We start from the raw sequence: 23,067 nt of genomic DNA, 5'->3' as shown, positions 1-23,067 counted from the left end.
GTTTATACCTACTAGTGCAGACGTTTAAACATCTTTCTAGTTCAATAATACTCATTGACAACCAGAATATTTCCCAAATAAATATGTTTCTATTAACATCTCTATAAATGCAGATCAGCTCATAAAAATGCCCATCTCCAAGTCTCCATCCACACAGACTGGGTGTCAGTGACTGACATTCTGGTCAAATAGCTGTTGATTCCATTGACTATGTAACATAATGGAGTTTAGCATACAGTACTTAACCTGTGGAAAGTTCAATAACTTCCCAATCAATCCTTATATCCTCAACAGTCATTATTGTCCTTCAAATTTAAACCTTGGAATTAGCTGGATTATTCAGGTAATTTGTAAATTTTAAAGGAACACTGTGTTCACTTTCCAGGGTTTCTTTTCTGCACAATTTAATATCATGATAAAGGCACATAATTTATGGTGTTTTAGTATATTACTTCAGTTGTATTAGCTCAATAATAATCACACCATGTTCCATGCATAATTCTGTTGTCCTAGAAAAAAAAAAAAAATCCTTCGTGCAGTTGTCATTTTCAAAATATATTTTAGCACTGATCTCTACGGTTGCATACATGCAACTCATTGAGTTAAACTTAGGCAATTGCCTTTTTTGTAATGTAACTTTTGTTTTTGCATTAATCAGATAAAAGTCGAAAATGTTGGAAGTTTTTCCAATTTTGCTTCTCTTTTTATTTAAGTGATTAAATACTTGAATGAAAAAGTTATCTGGGTGATGAAATGTTTAGAAAAATTTTAAATTAACCAATCAACTTGTTCCCTTGTTAACATTCACATGGCACAATATTTTCTCCGAATTTACATGTTTTAAATTGATCAATTTCAGTGCTACTTTGAGAAGGTTTTTGGACAATTTTTTTTTACTTTCATCAAGAATGTTCATAGGTATTAAGGTCTGCTTTAAAATCCAGGAGATTTGAGAACCTGTCATGTTTGAAGTAGCCAGTGACAAATTAGAAGTTGTTTACAGTCAGCAGAAATAAATCCTTCATTTTCTGTCCAATTTTATTATTGTTCAGGGGTTTTTTTTCTCTCTGCATTTTTGTCTTTAACGTTTTAGTGGTCATGCCAGTGGATTTTTGCCACAAACTCTTTACTCTGAAAGAATGACAAATAAAAAAAAATAAAAAAAATGAAGTAAGCCACAAGAAACATAAAAAAAGGGGAAATAAAAAATAAAAAAACAGAAAAGAAAATAGAAAAAGATTGGTTCGGTTTTGTAATCTGTTACCTTCCTTGTTCAAGAATGATTTATGGAATTCACTCAATGTCCTTTCGAGATGGGTCTGCAAGGGCAAAAGTTTACGAACATTGCAAGAATAGATAGAAGGATAAATTCTATTAAGGACTCTTTTGGGTTCCATTGACCACCGTTGATAAACCTTTCAAAGGATACTTCAGGGGAGAATTTATTCTGGACCGACTGTCCTGAAAGAGGAACAATTTTCTAAGCATCGTCGTGGTGGTGAAATCTGCAGTCATTATTCCTGTACGTTCGTTTTCGAAATCACACCGTGTCAAAAAGTTGTCAATTAGCTGTGTACCAAAAGTGAACTTGAAGCAAACAGGTGTGATGTCATAGATGTGCACTGACATTTTTCTCCAGTTTTTCTTTACATGTCATTTCATTTCTTTATTATGAATGTCCAATTTTCTTCTTCTAGGATTTCTGGAATTGAGATGCATAAACAAATGTACTTCAGTCATTGGTGAGTGGGGTGGGGGTGGGGGAGGGGGAGGGTGATATAATGGCATATCCCCAGAGTTGAACCCAGTTGAAGGTCAGAATAATAAAGTGAAAAGAATCAGTGTCCAACTATGACATCATACCTGTTTGCTTTGACATTAGTTCACAAGTGTTCTCTTTTAACTTCATATTTAAACAACACAGCACCACTTGTATGACATTCGACATCACATGTCCTTGACAAATTTCTAATGCAATGTAAACAAATGATTTAAAGCCATAAAACATGTTTTGGGGTTTTCTGGTGACTTTTGCATTCCATCTTAGGAACTGACCTAATTTGTTCATTGTGTTAGACTAGGAAGTCCAGCCACTCTAACGAATTGATGACATCGAGATAAATGTGTACTTCCAAACATTTGACTGCTCTTAATTAACAGAGATATTCATTAAAAGTCTGTTTTAATACAACACAAATTTTATTTATATGTTTATTTCTTTGTGGCAGCGTTAAATTTGAGGGATTATCCAATCATGTGTCTTCTCAGAGTTACCTCATTCCTCTTACCTGTCTCCACCCTACTGATGCTCTTTCATCATCTTACCTCAGTGACTATTTCTTGTCACTTTTGACACTGTGCCAGTTAATACTGCAGCCCCCCCCCCCCCCCCCCCATGTCATGGTCAGAAGGATGCCAATGTTACAAAATTCACCCAATTACAATTTGCAGTGAAAGCACAGCCTTGGGACGAATTCTTAGAAGCATAAATACACACATTGATCATTGAACCACAATGTATTCTGCATTCCAAGGCCAGAAAGTTAAATTTGCAACCAAGACAAATTTTGAAGAAATACACAATATATATACTGGAGGCCCTTCGTTTGACCAATAAACCTTCAGAAAGTTACTGATATATTGAATAATTTGTATTCTTCATTTTGTATGAGAAGGACTTTCAATGGTGGGGGTGGGGGGGAGATGTGGTGGGTATGTATCTCAGAATTCATGCTTGTCACTAATGAACACTATTAGGGATAAACTGGCATGCAGAACAATTTAGAAACATGAATCCGTATTTATGATGTTATAAGAGTAACTTTTTATGATATGCTTAAATGCAACGGCTAGGATCTGGGGGTACATCATGAGTTCGATCCCTGGCAGGCCAATGTAAGATGGGAGTTTTCTTCAATGGGAAATTCACAGTTTTCTCATCTGAAACTGTCTTCCAAACCTTTAAAAAAAAATCTACAATGGGCTAAAACTGTAAATTGGATAACCATCCATCATTCAGTGTAAGTTACAAGCCATTCAGCTTGTAGCACATGGCGCCTGTACTGGCTGCTCAGCAATGTAAAGTAACTGCCTACCTCCATGCTGATTATATTCAGCCTGTTCATTAAAAATTTGGTGGTTTGTCCTAATTGTATTAATTTAAATAGACTACGAGCATGATATACATGTAAATATCTTCATGTTTCTAAAATATTAAAATATTCATGTCAGGGACTTATCATCGTTATTCATTATTTGTCAAGGGTAATGAGACTACTGAAGTGAGAGCGCTGCCAGAAGAGATGAAAGATGGAACGTGCTTTGAAATGCTTATGGGTGTTGTTTTCCTGATGGAAATTATTCTTAAAGGCTATAGTTGTAGCAGAAGATGGTTTGGGGAGGGGAGGGGATAGGAAATGTTACTCGGTTTTGGTTGAGATACAGTGATGTGGTGAAATTAGGAAGATTAGATGAGTATATATATGTAGAAAAATGAAGCAGGTGTAGTTGCGGTTCCCAGTTCCTGCTCCTGGGTATGCCTCGCATCTTAAAGAGTGTAGCAGCCCACAATCTGATTAACTTTTTTCATAAGCTGAGGGCGCTATATTGCGATTTAAGGCAAATTCCCATAACTGCAGTGAAGCCATTGGCAATGAAAGTGTAACTGAGTGCAAGAAACACAAAAAAAAGAAGAAATCTGAAAATTACCATATATTGCAACTCATTCTACTTGTAAAGTTAGTTCAGACGAAAAGTTTGCTTTTACCAAACAAAAGAGGAACAAATTCTTATTCATATTCGTTTGATATATTAAACATTTGTACTTTTGTCATCAACCCCTGCCACCTTTGACTTATAAAATTGACTGTACTTTTGGCTCATTTGGGTATATTTTAGCTGATCAAAAAGGAAATGATATGAAACGATATGTTGGTGAACTTAACCTAAAGGGTCATTGGCTATTTTATTTCCCCAATTATATTAAGTTAAGCCACACTCAGCAGGCTTAGGGAGATATTCACGGTGATTGTGAAATAAACTGGCCATTTGGTGGCCGACAACGATGCCGTTTACGCAAACTTCCCTACTTTGTGGTGACCCCACCAGCCTGCTCGCCTGTCCCAGTCAGCTTATCAAACTGGTCTTTTTCTAGAAAGTCTTTGTTTGTAAGGTGATGATTATAGTCTTTTATTCTAAACTATTTTGTATGACATATTTGTGGTTGGTGTCTTGACTGCATGTGACCCTCTTTAGGCCAACGTTGTACCTTTCATATTTGGGGTTTCATGGTATTTTAATAGATCAAAATTGTTCACTTCCCAATCTTTTTTAAGTTCTCTGCACAGATGTTTGAAATAATCTTGCAGCTTAAAAATCTGTTTGTACAGTTTTCGTCGGGAATTACTTGAGACACATCTAACTGTGTAATATATATAAATATATTTTATTGGAGATAAAATATATATATATATTATTGGAGATATATATATATATTACTCCCAGTCAGATTGGAGATATAATATATTATTGGAGATATATATATATATATATATATATATATGTGTATATATTACTCCCAGTCAGATTGATTTGAGTTTGATTTGGGCGGGGCCGACTGATTGTCGACTGCAGGAGATAATCAGATCAGAGATTTAGGGACCTTATTATAAAGAAAAAAGAAACGATTAGGTTAGGGAACTTAATGAACTATTTGAAGGTGGCATACATAATTAGCCAAAGATATTGAAGACAACAATGGTTCATTGCCATCATCCATTCAAATATCAAATATTTCCTGGACTATTGCTACGCATCTCAATTTGTTGGCCAATCAGCTAAACAACGTTGCTTTAAGCCTTAACGTACGTTACTGGAAAACGTTAATAACTAACTTTGGCTTGAAATATCAGCCATATATATTTGTCAGTGTACTTTTCTTAAAAGCAACAGATATGGGTAACATTTTTGGGTGTGCAAACATGTTTTATTCCAAAAGCTTTATTCCAAAATGCTGACAAATTCCCCGTCGACTGTTTCTGCCTCTTATCAAATTTGTGGCCCGTCAGCCTGGAGTACAAATGAATTGATTTTTGTTTAAGAAAACAGCAAATTTAATTTTTCATTTTATTTCACAGGGTGACATTTTTTCCCCAAATTATATTCTTTTCTCCTTTTCACAAAATTATCTCCTTTAACCTAAGGCAGTTTCCCCCCCCCCCCTTTAAAAAAAAAAGGAGAAATAAAGATATGCCTCTGAATGTCACGTTAGATGAATCTTGACAAGTCCATCTGTTCAATTGAATTACCGAAGAATAATCTTTCTATTTATTTAGCTGTATGCGTGACCAAACACTAGAATTATCAATCCTACTGCTTATGTTTTTGTGTCGTAATAATCAAAATCAAAAAGCGATCGCATTTCTTCTTTATCTATCTTTAATGTGGTACTGCTGTAAATTCAGTTTGATTGCTTCGCTTTTCTTCAGCGTTTGTCATCGAGACGGCTCTTCCAAAATTACAAATAAAGTCCCACAGGAATTCTTTCACCATTCCTTTACCTCCCCACCGCCTCATGTGTTTTATTGGGTTTTTATTTGATATACATATTGAATGATATCATGACATGTACATTGATACATACTCTGAATGCTTTTTGATTCATAGCGTCCATTTCAGGCCACAAAATTAGAAAAAAGGGGTGGGGGGGGGGAGGGTTGAACAAAAAACAATTGAATCAGATATAATGAAGTCTGACAATTTTAATCATTAAAAAATTCAAAGTAATAACACATAGAGTTGGGAATTAGTTTTTCAAACCAATGAAATAATCACTCCTAAGAAAGTATAGGTTTGAAACTTAAAAAGAAAGAAAATTTTTGCATTTTTCATGTCAACCATGTCCTTTTTATTTAATACAAAATACTAATTGGGAGACAAAAGTAATTGGAAAATTAAATAAAATGAAAGATGTAAATTAATCATTTCTATTGATTAATTGATAAAATTCCCTATTAATGGAGGGAACGTGTTGATGTCGCAGTCTTATTTCTGGTAATATTCCGTTCGGGTCTTAAGTTGAAATAGGCGACCTGAAATAAAATATATATAACTACATTAAAACACAGTAAAACCTTTCCTTGAAGGAGCATGATGGAGTTGATGAATTTTCCATCATTGTTTTGATGGTAACATGTTCAATCATCAATGAGAAGATAATTAATGGTACATTAAAACCATGATGTCTCCACCTTTAGCTTGAGACCCTCCACCAAAGTCTTGTCAGCAAAGATGAAATTTAAATGGCACACTGATGCTTCAAAGGGTGTTGAGAAGCCGGAAGTATTAATCAATTAGCAGTTTAAAAATTGAAGACCTCAAAACAAAGTTAGCTACATCAAAGTAAAACCTTTGCTTGAAGGAGCATGGAAGTGATGAAGTATCCACTGCGTCGATGGTATCATATTGAATCATGTATGGAAAGATAAATAAATTAAGGTACAGGAAAATGTCATGTCTGTTTACTTTTTAAGACTGCCATAATCTCGCCAGCAAAGATGAAATTTGGCATTTAAAAAACTGCAAAGGCTTTGCAAAGGAAACAATCGAGCAATATATGAAGCTTTTGGGACGCAATTTTTTCTTTTTGTTATAAATGAGTTTTAATGCTTTAAGAACCTTTTCACTTGAAAATACATTTAATTTTTGTAATATAGATAGATACCTTTAAAAATGTCTTAGTTTGCAGAATATCCAGTTATATATGTAGGAATAATTACTGCATGGTGTCATGGTCATTTTTAAAGTTACCATGCAAATTTATGTTTAACAACTGATTATCGTAAAGTGTTGCTGTAATAGTTAAAGAAGGAAAGGAATTGAAACTGTCCATTTGTTTACAAGTCTTGAAGGACACCTTGTCAGAGTAGCCCTCCAGTGTCAGTGGTTGAATAGCCTGTCAGGTTTTTGGGTCACTTCATTTAAATTTATTGGAGAAGCAAACCATAGCAGACATTTTGTTCAATATGTATGTAATGTCATATAGTTTACTCCTAGCGATACAATTATTTATTTTCCCACCCAAAATTGTTTTTGTTTGGTCATTAACCAAAAACTAAGCAGTTTTGGAGGTTTTTCATCTTGAGAAAGTTTCCAAACCTTAAAGGGGGGGGGGGGGGGGAGGATGGACTGACATTATGAAAATTGAAGCAATTTAAAGAAGAGCTTTGTGAGTATTATCATGTCACCATAAAAAAAAAAACTATTCAGTGTAAATGCTAATATCAAAAAATTATGGAGTTTATTGTTCAGATGAAGATAGATAATTTTCACATTTTTTTTAAGGTTTTTAAGAATGTCTTGAAAGATTTTTCAACCTTTTGTCACTGTATTGTGGTCTCTATAACCATGCATGTGGATCAATGTTGATTGACACGACCAAATGATATTAACAATACCATCAAAATGTATATTTTGCCAAATTTGCCAGAAGCAATTATTTGTAGCCGAGGAGGATTTATCCCATTAGCCTTCTTTGATGTTTTGTGCCATTTGAAGTGTCTGAGTTCCATCCGGCATAAGTACAGACCACAAGCAAACTTTTTGAGTAAATCTTTCTCTTTTTTGGTTCATTTTCTTGTTTGTTTTTTCTTTCTATTTGCCAGTTAAAGGCCAATCTTTAAAGCACAATCTTGTCTTTATTTATTGTCAACTGTTCATTATAGATGAAAGTAGTCAAGGGAATCCCAAAACCAGACTGGGATGAGTTTTCCCAAGAAATGGATTGTGTTGTGTAAATTGATGCATTGATTGTATTTAAATAAACCTGACAAAAGCACATGTACTACATGTTGAGGTTGTTTATTTGTCAGTGATAGATATTTGTCAACAAGGGGGAAGGGTCGGTTCCTAGAAATCGGGCAGGATGACATCGATCAGGGCTTGTTGTCAACACGATTGAATAAATTAGCGTTTGTTTTTGTTTTTTAATGTATTGCAGGATGAGGTTCTTGCTTTGGACTGAGGAAGGAAGTGTGCCTGGAGCAGTTTTTAATTTATATAGTTGAATAATGAACCTATGCATATTCATGAATGGAGATGATGTAATGAGGGTAACCACAAATCAGTGATGATGCACTGTGTATGATAACAATATGAACAGCCTTCATTGGTTGAATACCAAGTAGCGTTTTTAAGTGTGTCTCACAGGATAAGAATTTATCATACAAGTATATAGTAACATGAGTTATAAGTTCCATGGTAAGATTGTCAATATGCTAACCCAGAGCAGAATAAGTGACACCCACAGTATATCATGAAAGGGGTATGGGGCGTGAGAAGGGGGTGGGGGAGGAAGGTGGATGGAAATGTCACTGGAGGAAAATGGAAGCTAATGAGACAGGAAGATAAGAGTGAGCATTTTTACATCTTGAGGTTTAGTTAAGTACCTAGAAATTATTGGGAATTAAATGATATTTGCAACTTTTGGTGTTTTTTTTTTAGTGAGGTTTAGTTAAGTACCTTTTTATTGTTTCAATATCAGACCCATTAAAATGCCAACAGGATGCAGACCTTTAGCACAAGAATTTGAAGTGATCCCAGCCAGTTGGGATATTCATTTTCTAATGCTAATACCACCACAAGTACCGTTGTCTCATACTGTATTGATTGCTTGCTTGATCGATTGATTGCTTCATTGCTTCATAGGGTATTATATATGAAAGTACACAGAAAAAATCGCAACCTTTTCCTGATAGAAAAAATATGATAATCATTATTGCTCATGCTGTCAGTAAGAGTGCATTGAAGCAGGACACAAAAGTACAGAATAGAATTTTTGTTGTTGTTGTCCCAGATTGGTGGGGATCCATGCATGCATTTGCATAAAGGGGGGATGCAAAAAGGATAGGACAGGGGTGAGAGGGGAGGGGGGAGGAGAGGAGTTGTAGACATTGAAGATATATGAGAGGGAGAACAAGTTTGACACATACCTTACGTTTATCAGGACCCAGAAATTGGTGAAGAAATAATATTTAAATATTTTAGTTTAACCTTCATCATCGGACCATTTAACGTGATGTTTGTCTCACCCAATTAAATGTGAACAGGATCGAGATGGCCTTTAGTAACATATGTGCAGCGTTCAATCATACATGTCAGCTTAAAGGAATTATTTAGTGTTCAAATTTTGTGTAGCAGTATTGAAGGCCATTTGCTAAAATTGTCCGTTAATAATATACTGACGTTCCTGTGTAAATACATTGCAATACATCTTCTTTGAGACGTTTAACATTACTCGACCATATTGCAAAGAACTTGTTTGCACTGCACATTTGTTGTTGTACTGGATATGAATGTTTTGCCTTGTTTTTTCAAAGGAATCTTCAACCAGCTGTACTAAAGTTTGTTGTCTTTAAATTAAATCCAGACCAAGGCCTTCTCACATAAGTTACAATAGTGATGAAATCTGGATGATGCTGAACACTAAAGAGTTCTGTCACAGCTGTCACGTGTGCCCCATACTGCTAAATTTCTGCTCCATCTAAAAACTGTCGCTTCTGTGACACTAGAGGCGTGCCACATTTCTATGCGTCTCCTGGGGCTCATTGTCCATTATATACAATACCCAAGGGAGAACATGGTCAATTTAAGTTTTTAAGTGCCTACATAAATTGCCCAAGGACTGATCATTTTATGGCAAGTCCATCGCCATTATTAATAGCCCTATTGACTGTATAAGCATTCACGTCCTGCAATGCTAACGTAAAAATTATCGGTAAAACTAATTACTTTAAATGCATTGTTCAAGATTGAGTAAGAGACAAAATGCAACCTGAGTTGATTTAAGTCTATGCCGTGAAATATCACTGTGGTAATCCCTCCTCCCCCCCCCAAGCTTTCACAAATACATATTTGGTAATACCTAATTATGTAGCTTCATATCCTAAGAATGCTTATAGTGTCACGACAGAATTGAATAGTGAGACTAACAAAATTCTGCTGTTTTGTAGTTTTCAAAATCATAAATCATAAATTTATGCCATATAGTGAAAAGTAGCACTTTTTACCTAACATTGTTAAGTTCTTATCTCCTAGATACTGTATGCATCTTGGTTAATATCCATATCCTCCAGAAAAACACAAATATACAGGTGTATTTAAAAAAAAAAAAAATGCCATCTCTTTACGTCAAAGTTATTTATTAATTAAGATTAAACAATGAAAACAAACTGTCAACTATTCAAGGAACTTATTAAGAAGAAAAATCAACGAAATATGAAATGAAACATACAGGTACTTATATTCAACTAATGATACTTTTAATCTCTCAAAATACATTTCTCTCTTTACTTCTCCCTATATATCATTTCCCTGGCCCCCCCCTCCCCCTCTATATCTTGGCAAAAGCTTTACCTTTCTGCACACCCAACATATACATATGTCATCAGCATTCTAGCAACTGGCTTAATACCACTAATTTTAGCTGCCTTCTCATCTGGTGGCATACATAACTTATAGTCATTGCACTTTAACAACCCCATATCTCTCTTCACCACGTGACGATAAGCGATGTCATCGCCGAGCTCGGAAACGACGCAAACACTGAACCGATGATGTACGGAGTCATCCCCACAGACACCTTTTTCTGTGACTTTGACCTCATTCTTCCATTTTCTGGCTCTGGCTATAAAAAGAAAAGAGGAAAATGGCCCATTGGCATAACCAGCCTCTCTCTTCATGAACTCCTCTGCCGTATGTCTTGCCTTCATGCCGCCCTGCCTGCCCGCCTCTAAATTAGTCGTCCTCATCGAGTTGCCCGGACACTCTTCAAACATTTAAGTGCTGCAATTATTCATCACCGCTAGTTCGACTGGAGCCAAGGTTCTGTCACTAGAGGCCTCAGCAAACCAAGAGGGAAAGTCTACAAATCAGAAATAGATTTTTTTTAAATTTTTTTTTTTACCCCTTCTCGGTCTCTCGTCTTTGGATGTCTTGTCTTCTCGGACGACCAGCTTCGGTTCGTAGAGATCTCACAAGAGACAGCTCGGACAGAGGTAATTGGGATGTTTATACTGATCTGTCACTGGTCTGTCAACAGATTTTTAAAGGAAAAAGGTGAAAAACCTTAAACCTTGTCTGCTGCAGTGGTACTTCGTCGTCCGGTCATCGTGGTCTTCTGACTATTGATTTCTGGGGAGCTGGATAGCTGTACACAGACTGTAAATAATCTTATGGGGGCTAACTGATTTATCTTGTTGCAGCTCCATGTGAGCATTCCCGGCAGCGCCAGCCGTAGACCGTAGAGAACATGCCATGAGGAAATTTGTGCCTGTTAATCATGCAAATGAAGGGTACATAGTAAAATCTACAATTTAATACCATGTACATACCTCTATAGTTTCTGTTTATTTTACCTTTAATACCTGCGATAGTTAAAGGAGAAGCAAACCTAAGCATCATCCTTGCCATATGTGATAAAATACAAAAAGTATGCCCCTGGAACCTAAACATCCCCCAAATTGCATATTGCCTGGAAAACACTGGGCAAATTTATGTTCCTACTGTGAACTGCCAGTGACCCTGGTTTATATGGTAAAGATGCAAAGGGGTCACTTGTAAATGTCAATTGGTTCATATCTGACAAAATTCAAAGTGTGGATTGAAGATCAAAGGATGCAAAGTGGAATAATTATTCACCTGTTGACTTAAATAAATCCCCCTGAATTAGATCAGTGTGTAACACTATAGTTGCATATCTATTGAATTCATAGTGACACTTGGAAGATAAATGATAATTAAAAGGAAAAGATATATTCCATCAAGGTTTTACTTTCGAGGTGGCACTTTAAGCTGAGCAATCCAGCCTAGCTGAGGGTAACAATGTACCAGCTAGTGCTTGGCTCAAAGAGGCCCTTTCAGCCTAGCTGCAGGACGCAATGTACCAGCTAGTGCCTGGCTCAGAGAGGCCCTTTCAGCTGATCAGCCTATCCGCAGGACGCAATGTACCAGCTAGTGCTTGGCTCAGAGAGGTCCTTTCAGCTGATGAGCCTAGCTGCAGGTAACAATGTACCAGCTAGTGCTTGGCTCAGAGAGGCCCTTTCAGCTGATCAGCCTAGCTGCAGGTTGCAATGTACCAGCTAGTGCTTGGCTCAGAGAGGTCCTTTCAGCTGATGAGCCTAGCTGCAGGTAACAATGTACCAGCTAGTGCTTGGCTCAGAGAGGTCCTTTCAGCTGATGAGCCTAGCTGCAGGTAACAATGTACCAGGTAGTGCTTGGCTCAGAGAGGTCCTTTCAGCTGATGAGCCTAGCTGCAGGTAACAATGTACCAGCTAGTGCCTGGCTCAGAGAGGTCCTTTCAGCTGATCAGCCTAGCTGCAGGTAGTAATGCAGCTAGTGTCTGGCTCAGTGAGGCCCTTGCAGCTGATCAGCCTAGCTGCAGGACGCAATGTACCAGCTAGTGCCTGGCTCAGAGAGGCCCTTTCAGCTGATCAGCCTAGCTGCAGGTAACAATGTACCAGCTAGTGCTTGGCTCAGAGAGGTCCTTTCAGCTGATCAGCCTAGCTGCAGGTAGTAATGTACCAGCTAGTGCTTGGCTCAGAGAGGTCCTTTCAGCTGATCAGCCTAGCTGCAGGTAGTAATGTACCAGCTAGTGCTTGGCTCAGAGAGGTCCTTTCAGCTGATCAGCCTAGCTGCAGGTAGTAATGTACCAGCTAGTGCTTGGCTCAGAGAGGCCCTTTCAGCTGATCAGCCTAGCTGCAGGTAGTAATGTACCAGCTAGTGCCTGGCTCAGAGAGGCCCTTTCAGCTGATCAGCCTAGCTGCAGGTAACAATGTACCAGCTAGTGCTTGGCTCAGAGAGGTCCTTTCAGCTGATCAGCCTAGCTGCAGGTTGCAATGTACCAGCTAGTGCTTGGCTCAGAGAGGCCCTTTCAGCTGATCAGCCTAGCTGCAGGTAGTAATGTACCAGCTAGTGCCTGGCTCAGAGAGGCCCTTTCAGCTGATCAGCCTAGCTGCAGGTAGTAATGTACCAGCTAGTGCTTGGCTCAGAGAGGTCCTTTCAGCTGATCAGCCTAGCTGCAGGTAGTAATGTACCAGCTAGTGCTTGGCTCAGAGAGGTCCTTTCAGCTGATCAGCCTAGCTGCAGGTAGTAATGTACCAGCTAGTGCTTGGCTCAGAGAGGTCCTTTCAGCTGATCAGCCTAGCTGCAGGTAGTAATGTACCAGCTAGTGCTTGGCTCAAAGAGGCCCTTTCAGCTGATCAGCCTAGCTGCAGGTAACAATGTACCAGCTAGTGCTTGGCTCAGAGAGGTCCTTCCAGCTGATCAGCCTAGCTGCAGGTAGTAATGTACCAGCTAGTGCTTGGCTCAGAGAGGCCCTTTCAGCTGATCAGCCTAGCTGCAGGTAACAATGTACCAGCTAGTGCTTGGCTCAGAGAGGTCCTTCCAGCTGATCAGCCTAGCTGCAGGTAGTAATGTACCAGCTAATGCTTGGCTCAGAGAGGCCCTTCCAGCTGATCAGCCTAGCTGCAGGTAGTAATGTACCAGCTAGTGCTTGGCTCAGAGAGGCCCTTTCAGCTGATCAGCCTAGCTGCAGGTAACAATGTACCAGCTAGTGCTTGGCTCAGAGAGGTCCTTCCAGCTGATCAGCCTAGCTGCAGGTAGTAATGTACCAGCTAGTGCTTGGCTCAGAGAGGCCCTTCCAGCTGATCAGCCTAGCTGCAGGTAGTAATGTACCAGCTAGTGCTTGGCTCAGAGAGGCCCTTTCAGCTGATCAGCCTAGCTGCAGGTAACAATGTACCAGCTAGTGCTTGGCTCAGAGAGGTCCTTCCAGCTGATCAGCCTAGCTGCAGGTAGTAATGTACCAGCTAGTGCTTGGCTCAGAGAGGCCCTTCCAGCTGATCAGCCTAGCTGCAGGTAGTAATGTACCAGCTAGTGCTTGGCTCAGAGAGGCCCTTCCAGCTGATCAGCCTAGCTGCAGGTAGTAATGTACCAGCTAGTGCTTGGCTCAGAGAGGCCCTTTCAGCTGATCAGCCTAGCTGCAGGTTGCAATGTACCAGCTAGTGCTTGGCTCAGAGAGGTCCTTTCAGCTGATCAGCCTAGCTGCAGGTTGCAATGTACCAGTGTGTATGGCTCATGGTACATCCACATTGCCATACATATTCAGTTGTATGATTAAATGTAGCACTTCCAGGTGGTATTAATGGTTTGTGTCAGGGAGACAATCTGGTATCCCCCTCATGTTATATCCACAGTGTTATACTGCAATGTAGGAGTGTGCGTGACTTATGTCACAACTTTCAGATACTCTTTGTGAGGTCATCTGTGACAGAAATCAACACATACAAATCATTTATTCTAAAAATAGCGCCCTCTCTTTCATAAATCAGACTTAAACAATTTCATTTTGATTGGCTGATTTCTAGAAAAGTGTTTTTTTTCGCTGTCTCAGATGGTGATAAGGTTAACAAGAAGAAAGTAAAAATCGATATGATTTATTCGAGAATAGGTTTTATTTTATGGGTACTATTAAAGTGATTGTTCCCTTGTGTACACTAGGTTTCTGACTTATATGTCTTTCTCATCATTGCTTCATCCCCTACACCTAAATAGCTCCATGTACATCCCAAAGTTTTCTTTCTTTAGATAATTGCAACAGACCTCCAGTTTGTTTCATATAAACCGGTTGAAAATCTGTCAGGTAGGACAGACAGGGCTATGAATCTATTTATTTGTTATGACGTTAAAAATGAGAACTTTTGACCCGTCTGTAAAATTATGTTTATTAATGTTGTAACCATACAGAGAGACCTTCACATATATATATACATGGCTATGAGAAATCAATCAGGATGATTGTGAAAGTTTCTTCACGTGTAGATGTCTTAAAAACCCGAATATGAACCAAGAATGGGTTCAGAGTGAATATCAGAAATGTCGACCACGGTGAGATGTGCGATGAATGACATGGAAACAGATGGGGATTGTCAATCATGTGTAAATTGTAGTTATATACATCCACAACTACATTTATATTGATTTAAAGGTTCCATATTGTGCATTCATCTAGAATTTTTAGCATTTGTCCATTGTCACATACATTCACTTACATAGATCAGTAACTTGCGATTGATGAAAGAGAGTTTAGTGTGATAGAATTTTTACTAGGCCATTCCTAATGTACGAGTAATGAACCTTTTCTTCAAAAGAAACTGACAATTTAATTGGCCCAAACAATTATTCATGCACACCACACCCTTTCTTATTCATATCTTAAAATCAACCAATCAAACCGTCTGTTTCACTCTTTGCTCGTTGATGTACTATGCCTATACTACTAGGTGTAACTGAGCCGTGTGTTTTAGCAGTTAGCTATTTAGTCTAATGCGGGCAAATGATAGGTATATTATTTGATGCCTATACATAGCCTACTATTGGTGTATTACCAACTAGGAATTTTCTTATAGCTGCGTGGTCAAACTATAAAATACAATATTTGTATTATCGAGGCTGGCAATACACAAAAAGAAGGAAAAAGTCACATTTCATGCTATGATGGGTTACCGATTGTAAGTTGAAATGTATTGAATACAAACAATGTCAGTAATTTTCATCTGGGTTGTATATTGCATCTCATGATCAAGTAGTAAATATATACAGCTAATTGAGGGGGCTATTACAGTACGTAACACACCTCCTTTCACATTCCATTGGTCTCAAACATTCCTTAAGACAAAAACATCTGTACAGGTGTGTACTGGTTGAAAGTTATTTGAAGTCTGATATAGTTTTCAATTGTTCATTATTCCAGTTAGAAGATGGAACTTTTATTCTTAACATTTTCAGTAACAGAGGGAGGGGGATGGCTCACTGGTGTTGAAATTGCCATCTTCTGATATCCATACGTCCCAATCGGTGGTGAATGACGTTATTTGGCGACATATCTCAGTTGTAACCTTTTACTGTCTATACAGTTTGGTGTGGAGTTATAACACCTGTCCAGCCTTGGCCAAGCCTCTCAAAGAAAACTACAGATGGGCCTATTATTGACACCCTAGCTGCGAATTGGAAAACATTTCCCCCCCCCCAAACCCCTGCAGATGATGCTGTAAACCTTGTGTCACGGAGCGTGGTTTAAACAGTGATTGATACCACTTTATCACTCAACACCCCGAGAGATCTATCAGAGGGGTAAACCGGGATATGAAACAAGCGAAGTTAAAATGGATAAGCTCGCTAAAGTGATGGACAATTTCATTTCGTGTCGAGTTTATTTGATGATTTGCAGATTGAGCGCAAAGAATGTTCTTCAAACGTCATAACAATCATGTTGTCAACGTCAACACTCGATTGATCTGGCATGAAATTTTTGGGATTGTCGAATTTTTGAAACACTTTCAAATGTAAATAATCAAGCATCCTTTGTAGAGAGAGAGAGAGAGAGACACTTGCCATCTTTTGTGACGTAACATTCCTCGAATTCTTTTGTTTTTTCGATCGACGACGTACAGACCCTTCTTTAGCTCTGTGTTGGAAGCAGCTGGCATATGCCCGGGCCAAGAGGGGCGGACCGAATCGTAACGATATTTTCTGTTTCCTGTGAAGTGACTAGAAACTCCGGTTTGCAATTGTTAGGCCTTAAATCCGATGAACTGTATAGTTGCATAGTGTCATCGTGTGAATATTCCAATTTGTGTCGTCACAAATGCGTCATATACAGTCGCGAATGCCATGCCGAGCGTCTGTCGTTCAGATTGTACATTTCCACTGACCGGCGATGCATGGCATGGCTAAATCTAGATATATACAATCTTGCTGTGACGTTAATATGTATAACCATTCATAATTTCCACCCGCCCCTTCCCAACAGTTGAGAAGATAATGTGACATTATAAGTAACGATTAAAACATATGGAGTTTTTGAGTTTTTTAAAATTGTTTCAAAGGTTTTATATCTCAATGCTCTATGGTTTTTAAATAGAGTAAATATGAACAGAGTAGTTTTAATTTAGTACGTAGCATCACATACTAATATTCGTGGCTGCTTATACGCAAATTGCATATGGAAGGAAATTTTCAGGCACATTGTTTTGGTTGTATTAGTAATACAATGTCAGCTATCCATACTCCTTTAGTAGTTTTGTTTTGGGTGCATCATAGCAGTATGTTTCCATGGTATATAGAAATGTTTTTGAACATTTCACTTTGGCTTTCTTAATCAGAACTTCAAATCAAGCACTCGGGATTGGGATGTGCTTGATTTTATATATATAGTAAGATCCAAAAGGGATTTGACTCTTCTCATACCAATTTGAGCAATTAATTATGACCCGTATAACTCCTGTGCAAAGAGCTGTAGAACATGCCTTCTCTACTTAAATGACACATAACATTATTTGCATTTGTTTATATACTTTTGTTATTTGATCTCATCATTTTCTTCTTTCTAACATTAGTCTCCTACGACAAGGGGTGTTCTGCGTTCTTTCACACGTTCCTACCGAATGCGATCAAATAATTATAAACAGCTGCCTGGCTGAGAGTATAACCAGCAAGGACACCTTTGAATACAAATACAAGAACATTCCATTACTTCAAACTACTGTTTATAAACATCAGAGGCAGCGTTTAACTTTGTTGGATTTCAGGTGTCCACTGGATGCTCGCACAGCCATAAATCCTGTAGCTATTCCTAGGCTTGTACTGTGGTACTAACACAAACTTAGGTCACAGAACAGATTGGGCGTAATCACATGGTTGTAGTCTGTAGCTCAATGAAGGGGGTAAAGGACTGGGACCTGTTAGCCAACACGTACCTAGGATTTAAAGATCATCAGTATAAATGTGCCACCATGTCAAGTAATGATCATTCATCATGTCCAAACTCCACAAAAACACTTTTCTCTGTCATCTTCTTCAGTGGATCAATTAAACGTTTTGTCCTTAGCAGTTATTCTCATTTGATTAATCTAATCCTCATCAACGTTTGAGAATGATTGGTAACGTGAGAAATTCCTGGAAGGTATACTTTTTCAGAATGGTTTTTAGCAATTTTTAGCATGCTAAAATGGGCACTATGCTGATGACTGCTAGCCAGATCATGTGATACCTGGGTATGGCCTGTTGAGGTACAGCAAGTAATAATTATTACACTCTTGGATTATGTAATCTGCGCGGAACCAAGCGGACATTTGGTGGCTTCTGGACATATCAGTTTCATGTGAAATTGGGAACGATAATTTTAAACGATAGACGTTGGCATTTCAAGTTTATACTTAAATTGTTTACGAAATACAAACGTAGGTGGGTATTAATTTGCACCTGTTGTGGCATTTGGGTAACATTATCATTTGAATCCTGACACATTTTTCCAATTATAACTGAAAGTAACCACTGTCCCCCCTTCCTGCCCCCCCTTCCTTCTCCCCCCCCCATCCTTGCAAAGCATAGCTTGTGAGTTCAGCTGTTCAAGTGTCATGAGCGAGCAACTTTGTTGCAAGTGTTCGTTAGAGCTTTATTTTATGTGTGTCTGATCCCACCTGAAAGTAATGTATGAGGTATGTACTGTATGTATTAACACTGTAAGTTTAGCCTGGTGGAATCATCATACCTATATTAGCTAGTAAACATAGCCTGGCCCCCTAAATATAAAGTGCTCACAATCGTGAGGGTCTAAATTATACTTCGATCAATCACAGTTTCTTGATGTGAGGTATTTATAAATTGCATGCCTCCCTTTTATTTTCCATTTTTTGAAAGTACTTTTATTGTTAAAATGAAGAAAATAATAATAATAGTATTACATTCACATTATTAGGTGACACTTGTAACAAATGTTCTTCACATTCTTCCTACAATCGAATGATCTATGGGTTATTGTCATTCATTTGTTTCTTCGTTTACATTGATCCGACATATTTTTTTTGTCAAAGGAAGGGTATGTGGAAGAGTTTGAAAGAGTAACTTTGCGTGGGCCAACGAGAGGCATCAGATTTAAAATGGAATGTAGGTGCCAAAAAAAAAAAAAAAAAAAAAATCCATCTTATTTTTATTAATCTCTATAAATATTATGACAGTTTAATTGCTCTCTTCCAGTTCCGGATATTTTCTAGTTTTGTTTTGAACCTTCGATATCCTTTCTACTTTTGTTTTTCTCTTTCCAGCTCGCATCGGACGGTTTTTACTATCGAAGGCACAGGTGGACAAGAAGCTGGCGAACACACCGAGCAGAAGGAGAAAGACCAAGTACTTGTTTCGAGACATTATGGATCAGGGTAAGGAGGGAACCTAGTTAAAGGATTTGCCATTAAACCTGGGAAACCAGTGGCGGAGCGTCCATACAGTCAGGGGGGCAGATGCCCCCCCTGACAGACTCATATGGACTGCTGGCGCTCTTTTCAGCTTTTTACCACTTTTTACTTATTCGCGATTATTGACTTTTCTATTGCGCTCTCATCTACCTATTGACATTTGTCACATTTTGTTGTGTAATTTGGCGATGACACCTATTTATTCTTTGTTTATCTGCAAATTAGCCAGGCCCGGAAAGGGTCATTTCCGGCGATCTAGGGAGTATCTTTACTCAAAAAATTTCTGTACGCTCCGCGCCAACCTGTGGTGGCGCTCCTCCCCTACAGACCATTCTCGCCCCCCTGACCAATAACCCTAGCTGCGCCACTGTGGGAACCGACTTTTGAGAGTTACAGGGCCTGGACACCACCGGAGACCAGATGGCCAGGGGGTCAGGAGTCATGCAGTCGTTGGTCTGAAGTGTCACGGAATGTACCAAGTATAAGTACCCTAAAGATGACTGCATTTACTGGAATTAGAGTACACCATCTTCATTTGGTTATCAATTAAGTCAATGTTACACAAATGTGATTCTGGAATTCGAAAAATTCTGTTGCCCAGACACTATTTTTTATATCAGTGTTAATTATGCACAAAAAACAAGTTAAAATATACTTGATGAACTATATTATATTGAGATCATTTTCATTATCAAATTGCAGGAAAGTTATTTGTCACACTCAACTCATAAAAAATGGGGGCTGCTTTAAAGGTTTGATGTTAAGGTTTATATCACATTTTGATTCAAAATTTTGCTCTCTTTATTCTCTTTCAGGTATCCTCTCATATACAGAGTACTTATTCCTGTTGTGCATTTTGACAAGTGAGTTCACAGTTTTTAAACCTCGTTGACAATTATGCTAAAAAATCAGAACCAAAAAATCCCAGGGAATAAACCAGTCTGGTATGCCCTGTGAGAGCTGGATTAGCATCCCACTTTCAGTCATTTAATTTTTCTTTTTAGAGTCAAAGTACCCAAGGATCTACCGTCGGTTCGTTACGAACGTGCGTCACATAGTAATTGTGAGCTTTAATCTGATTTATAAAATATAAAAAGACTATGTCTTTCTACTCCCTTTCATTGTCTTATTCAGGGGGGGGGGGTGACATGAGGTCATCAAATTCAGGCTATTAAGTAAGCTGTTCCATTATCTTGAATATTGTCTCACACTGTCTGATTTCTAGAAGTGCAAAGCAGCGATATGGATAGAATTTGAGACGATGTCTTCTCCGTAATGGTATGATAATTTGTGTGTGATAATTTGCTTTTTGACAACTTGTGTGTGATAAATTTGAGTGTCTGACATACTCTTGCCATGATTGAGAATGTCAAAACTTTCAACACAAATATTGGAACAAAATTGTGTACATTTCTTCTATGGAAGTTGACTCTTTATACATATCCTTTTTAGTAATGTATAACCAACCTCATTTGAAGGAATAAACATCAGGGAATAGTTTTTCTTTGAAATCTTTCAAAATTCTCTTCCTGTTCCACTTAGCACAGTTGCCTAGTTTTCCTTGCGATACAAATCTTTGTTGTTTTTTTCTTTCTCGATTTTTGTCCCCTTATCCTTCTGAATAAAGTTCCTTTGATTTTGCGGAAAGTGGTTTATGAAAATATTTTGACAACATGAAAATATTTCGTGGGGGGTATTTCATAGATGCTTAACCCCTCGTAAGAAATATCCGTCTCTGCTCTATTTTGGATGGAGATCAAACATAACGTCTTTAATTGACTCATCCCCGTCGCAATTTCCAGCCCAGCAAGAGTCGAGGGAGAGCAATTTGATACAATTACCATGTAGGGGATAGGACTTGATCAAGTTCAAGGTTGACTATAGTCGACTCAAACAGTTACCTCTGTAGTAAACTATTTTCACTGTTATAAACCACCTCTTCCCCCCCCCCCCCCTCCGGGTAATCAGTCGCAACAGAGATTCCATGCAATGGATATTTTGTTGGAATTTTAGTTCTGGTCTTTTACAGAACAGTTTATATTGTCGCAATCGATTTCTTCACCTAGACTTTGTACAAGGACAATTCCTCAATGGAAGGAATGTTGTCTCACTTCTGTTTAGTCCAACTGTGTCATTTCCTTTGACCATACAATCTTGAAAGAGCAATCTATAGGCAAAGAGTCGTATGGCTTGTTTTCCCTGGTTCTTTTCATGTTGGTGTTTAGTCATATAGCAGCATTATGTGTTAACTTTGCTGCAGTCTGCAGTTACTTTGCAAGACATTGTAAAGGATTATACGATGAGGTACATGGCAAAATTAATTTTTTAGCCTACAGTGATTGAAACCATGAACAAAAGTTCTGATATTGCTGTCCAGACGCTGCAAAGGTTTGCCCAAAAAATGAGAGGAAAACCAATTAATAAAGGGACCAAAAGAAGAAGAATAATCCTGTTATTGGATTAAACTGTCAGTAACTCACTTAATCATGATTGTAACCACATACATCACACTTCAGTTAGATACAAGGGTATCAAGGATAAGATGGTTGTGGTCATAGTGATGCAAAGGTGTGCAGTACAACACGAAATGCAGATCATTTAAAGCTGATGGAAAATAAACAACTAAGATAACTTTTTGCCATCACTCCCCATCCCCCCCCTAAAATATAATAGGAAAAAACACAAGCAAACGAGACTACCTCCCTCCACTTTCTCTATACCTTCACCTTCTCCATCCCACCCATCCCCCCCCCCCCCCCCCCCCCATGGCCAATAGTCACCTTCAATGTAATTTAAACTTTTACAAGTAGTATCACCAACCTGTGGAGTATTTTCCAGCTAGTACATGGTTATGTATATGCCCATTTTATCCATAATACTTACATGTAATAAATGTTGTTTCCACTTCTCCAGGGCTCCCATCCCACCTTTCCCTCCCCGGCCAAAAGTCACCTAAAATGTAACATAAACATTTACAAAGAGTATGACCAACCTGTTGACTATTTTCCAGCTAGTACATGGCTATGTATATGCCCATTTATCCATAATACTGACTTTTAATAAATGTTCTTTCCACTTTTCCCTCCCTCCCCAGCCAAAAGTCACCTTCAATTTAATATAAACATTTAAAAGGAGTATGACCAACCTGTTGAATATTTTCCAGCTAGTGTTTTGCTATGGATATGCCCATTTTATCCATAATACCTACATGTAATAAATGTTCTTTCCACTTCTTCCTCCCTCCCACCCCCCCCCCCCCCCGGTTAAAAGTCACATGCAATTCACAACAAGTATGACCAACCTGTTGCATATTTTCCAGCTAGTACATGGTCAAATGTATATGCCTATTTTATCCATAATACTTACTTATAATAAATGTTCTTTCCACTTCTCCATCTTCCCTCGGACAGAACCCAAGGCTGGATACGAGATTGCGTTCAAGATGTTTGATCGAGATGGGAACAAGAGAATTGACAGGAGGGAATTTCTGCTGGTGAGAATAAATTAATTATACATCTGAATGGTTGGAATGCGTCTCTAACACGAGACGTAGAGGCCCTTTTGTTTAATAACAAACACAATGTGAAAACAGATCACATCCATTGTTACTATTTTCAGTACATGTCGAGACCACCTTATCAGAATTCCAGTGATGGAAGCAGGGTGATGGGAGGGGGGGGGGCAGGCAAGCAGTTGCAGGGAAGGGGTGGGACGGGCTATTCATGCCACCAGGGAAGGGAGTGAATGTAGGGTGGGAATGCTAGGT

The 23,067-nt window shown here is 38.4% G+C and overlaps 1 protein-coding gene and 1 long non-coding RNA gene across 8 annotated transcripts in view; one reads left to right on the top strand and one right to left on the bottom strand.

Moving 5' to 3' along the window:
• Window positions 1-23,067, top strand: part of LOC139980366 (calcium uptake protein 3, mitochondrial-like) — a 118,195-nt gene that overhangs the window by 72,626 nt on the left and 22,502 nt on the right. For all 7 annotated transcript variants that reach the window (XM_071991998.1, XM_071991997.1, XM_071991995.1 and 4 more), the window contains exons 3-5: window positions 19,155-19,265; window positions 20,117-20,164; window positions 22,712-22,794. In XM_071991998.1, the coding sequence (XP_071848099.1) occupies window positions 19,155-19,265; window positions 20,117-20,164; window positions 22,712-22,794 (242 nt within the window). The remainder of the gene's footprint in view (window positions 1-19,154; window positions 19,266-20,116; window positions 20,165-22,711; window positions 22,795-23,067) is intronic.
• Window positions 7,668-22,789, bottom strand: LOC139980368 (uncharacterized). The gene is made up of 2 exons (XR_011797549.1): window positions 22,668-22,789; window positions 7,668-10,918 (listed from the first exon to the last, which is right to left on the bottom strand). It is a non-coding gene; the product is annotated as an uncharacterized lncRNA (long non-coding RNA).

Source organism: Apostichopus japonicus, chromosome 14 (genome assembly GCF_037975245.1).
Source record: "Apostichopus japonicus isolate 1M-3 chromosome 14, ASM3797524v1, whole genome shotgun sequence".
NCBI classification, from domain to species: domain Eukaryota; kingdom Metazoa; phylum Echinodermata; class Holothuroidea; order Aspidochirotida; family Stichopodidae; genus Apostichopus; species Apostichopus japonicus.
Note: the sequence above shows the minus strand (reverse complement) of the source record. Positions and strands in the feature narration are given on the sequence as shown.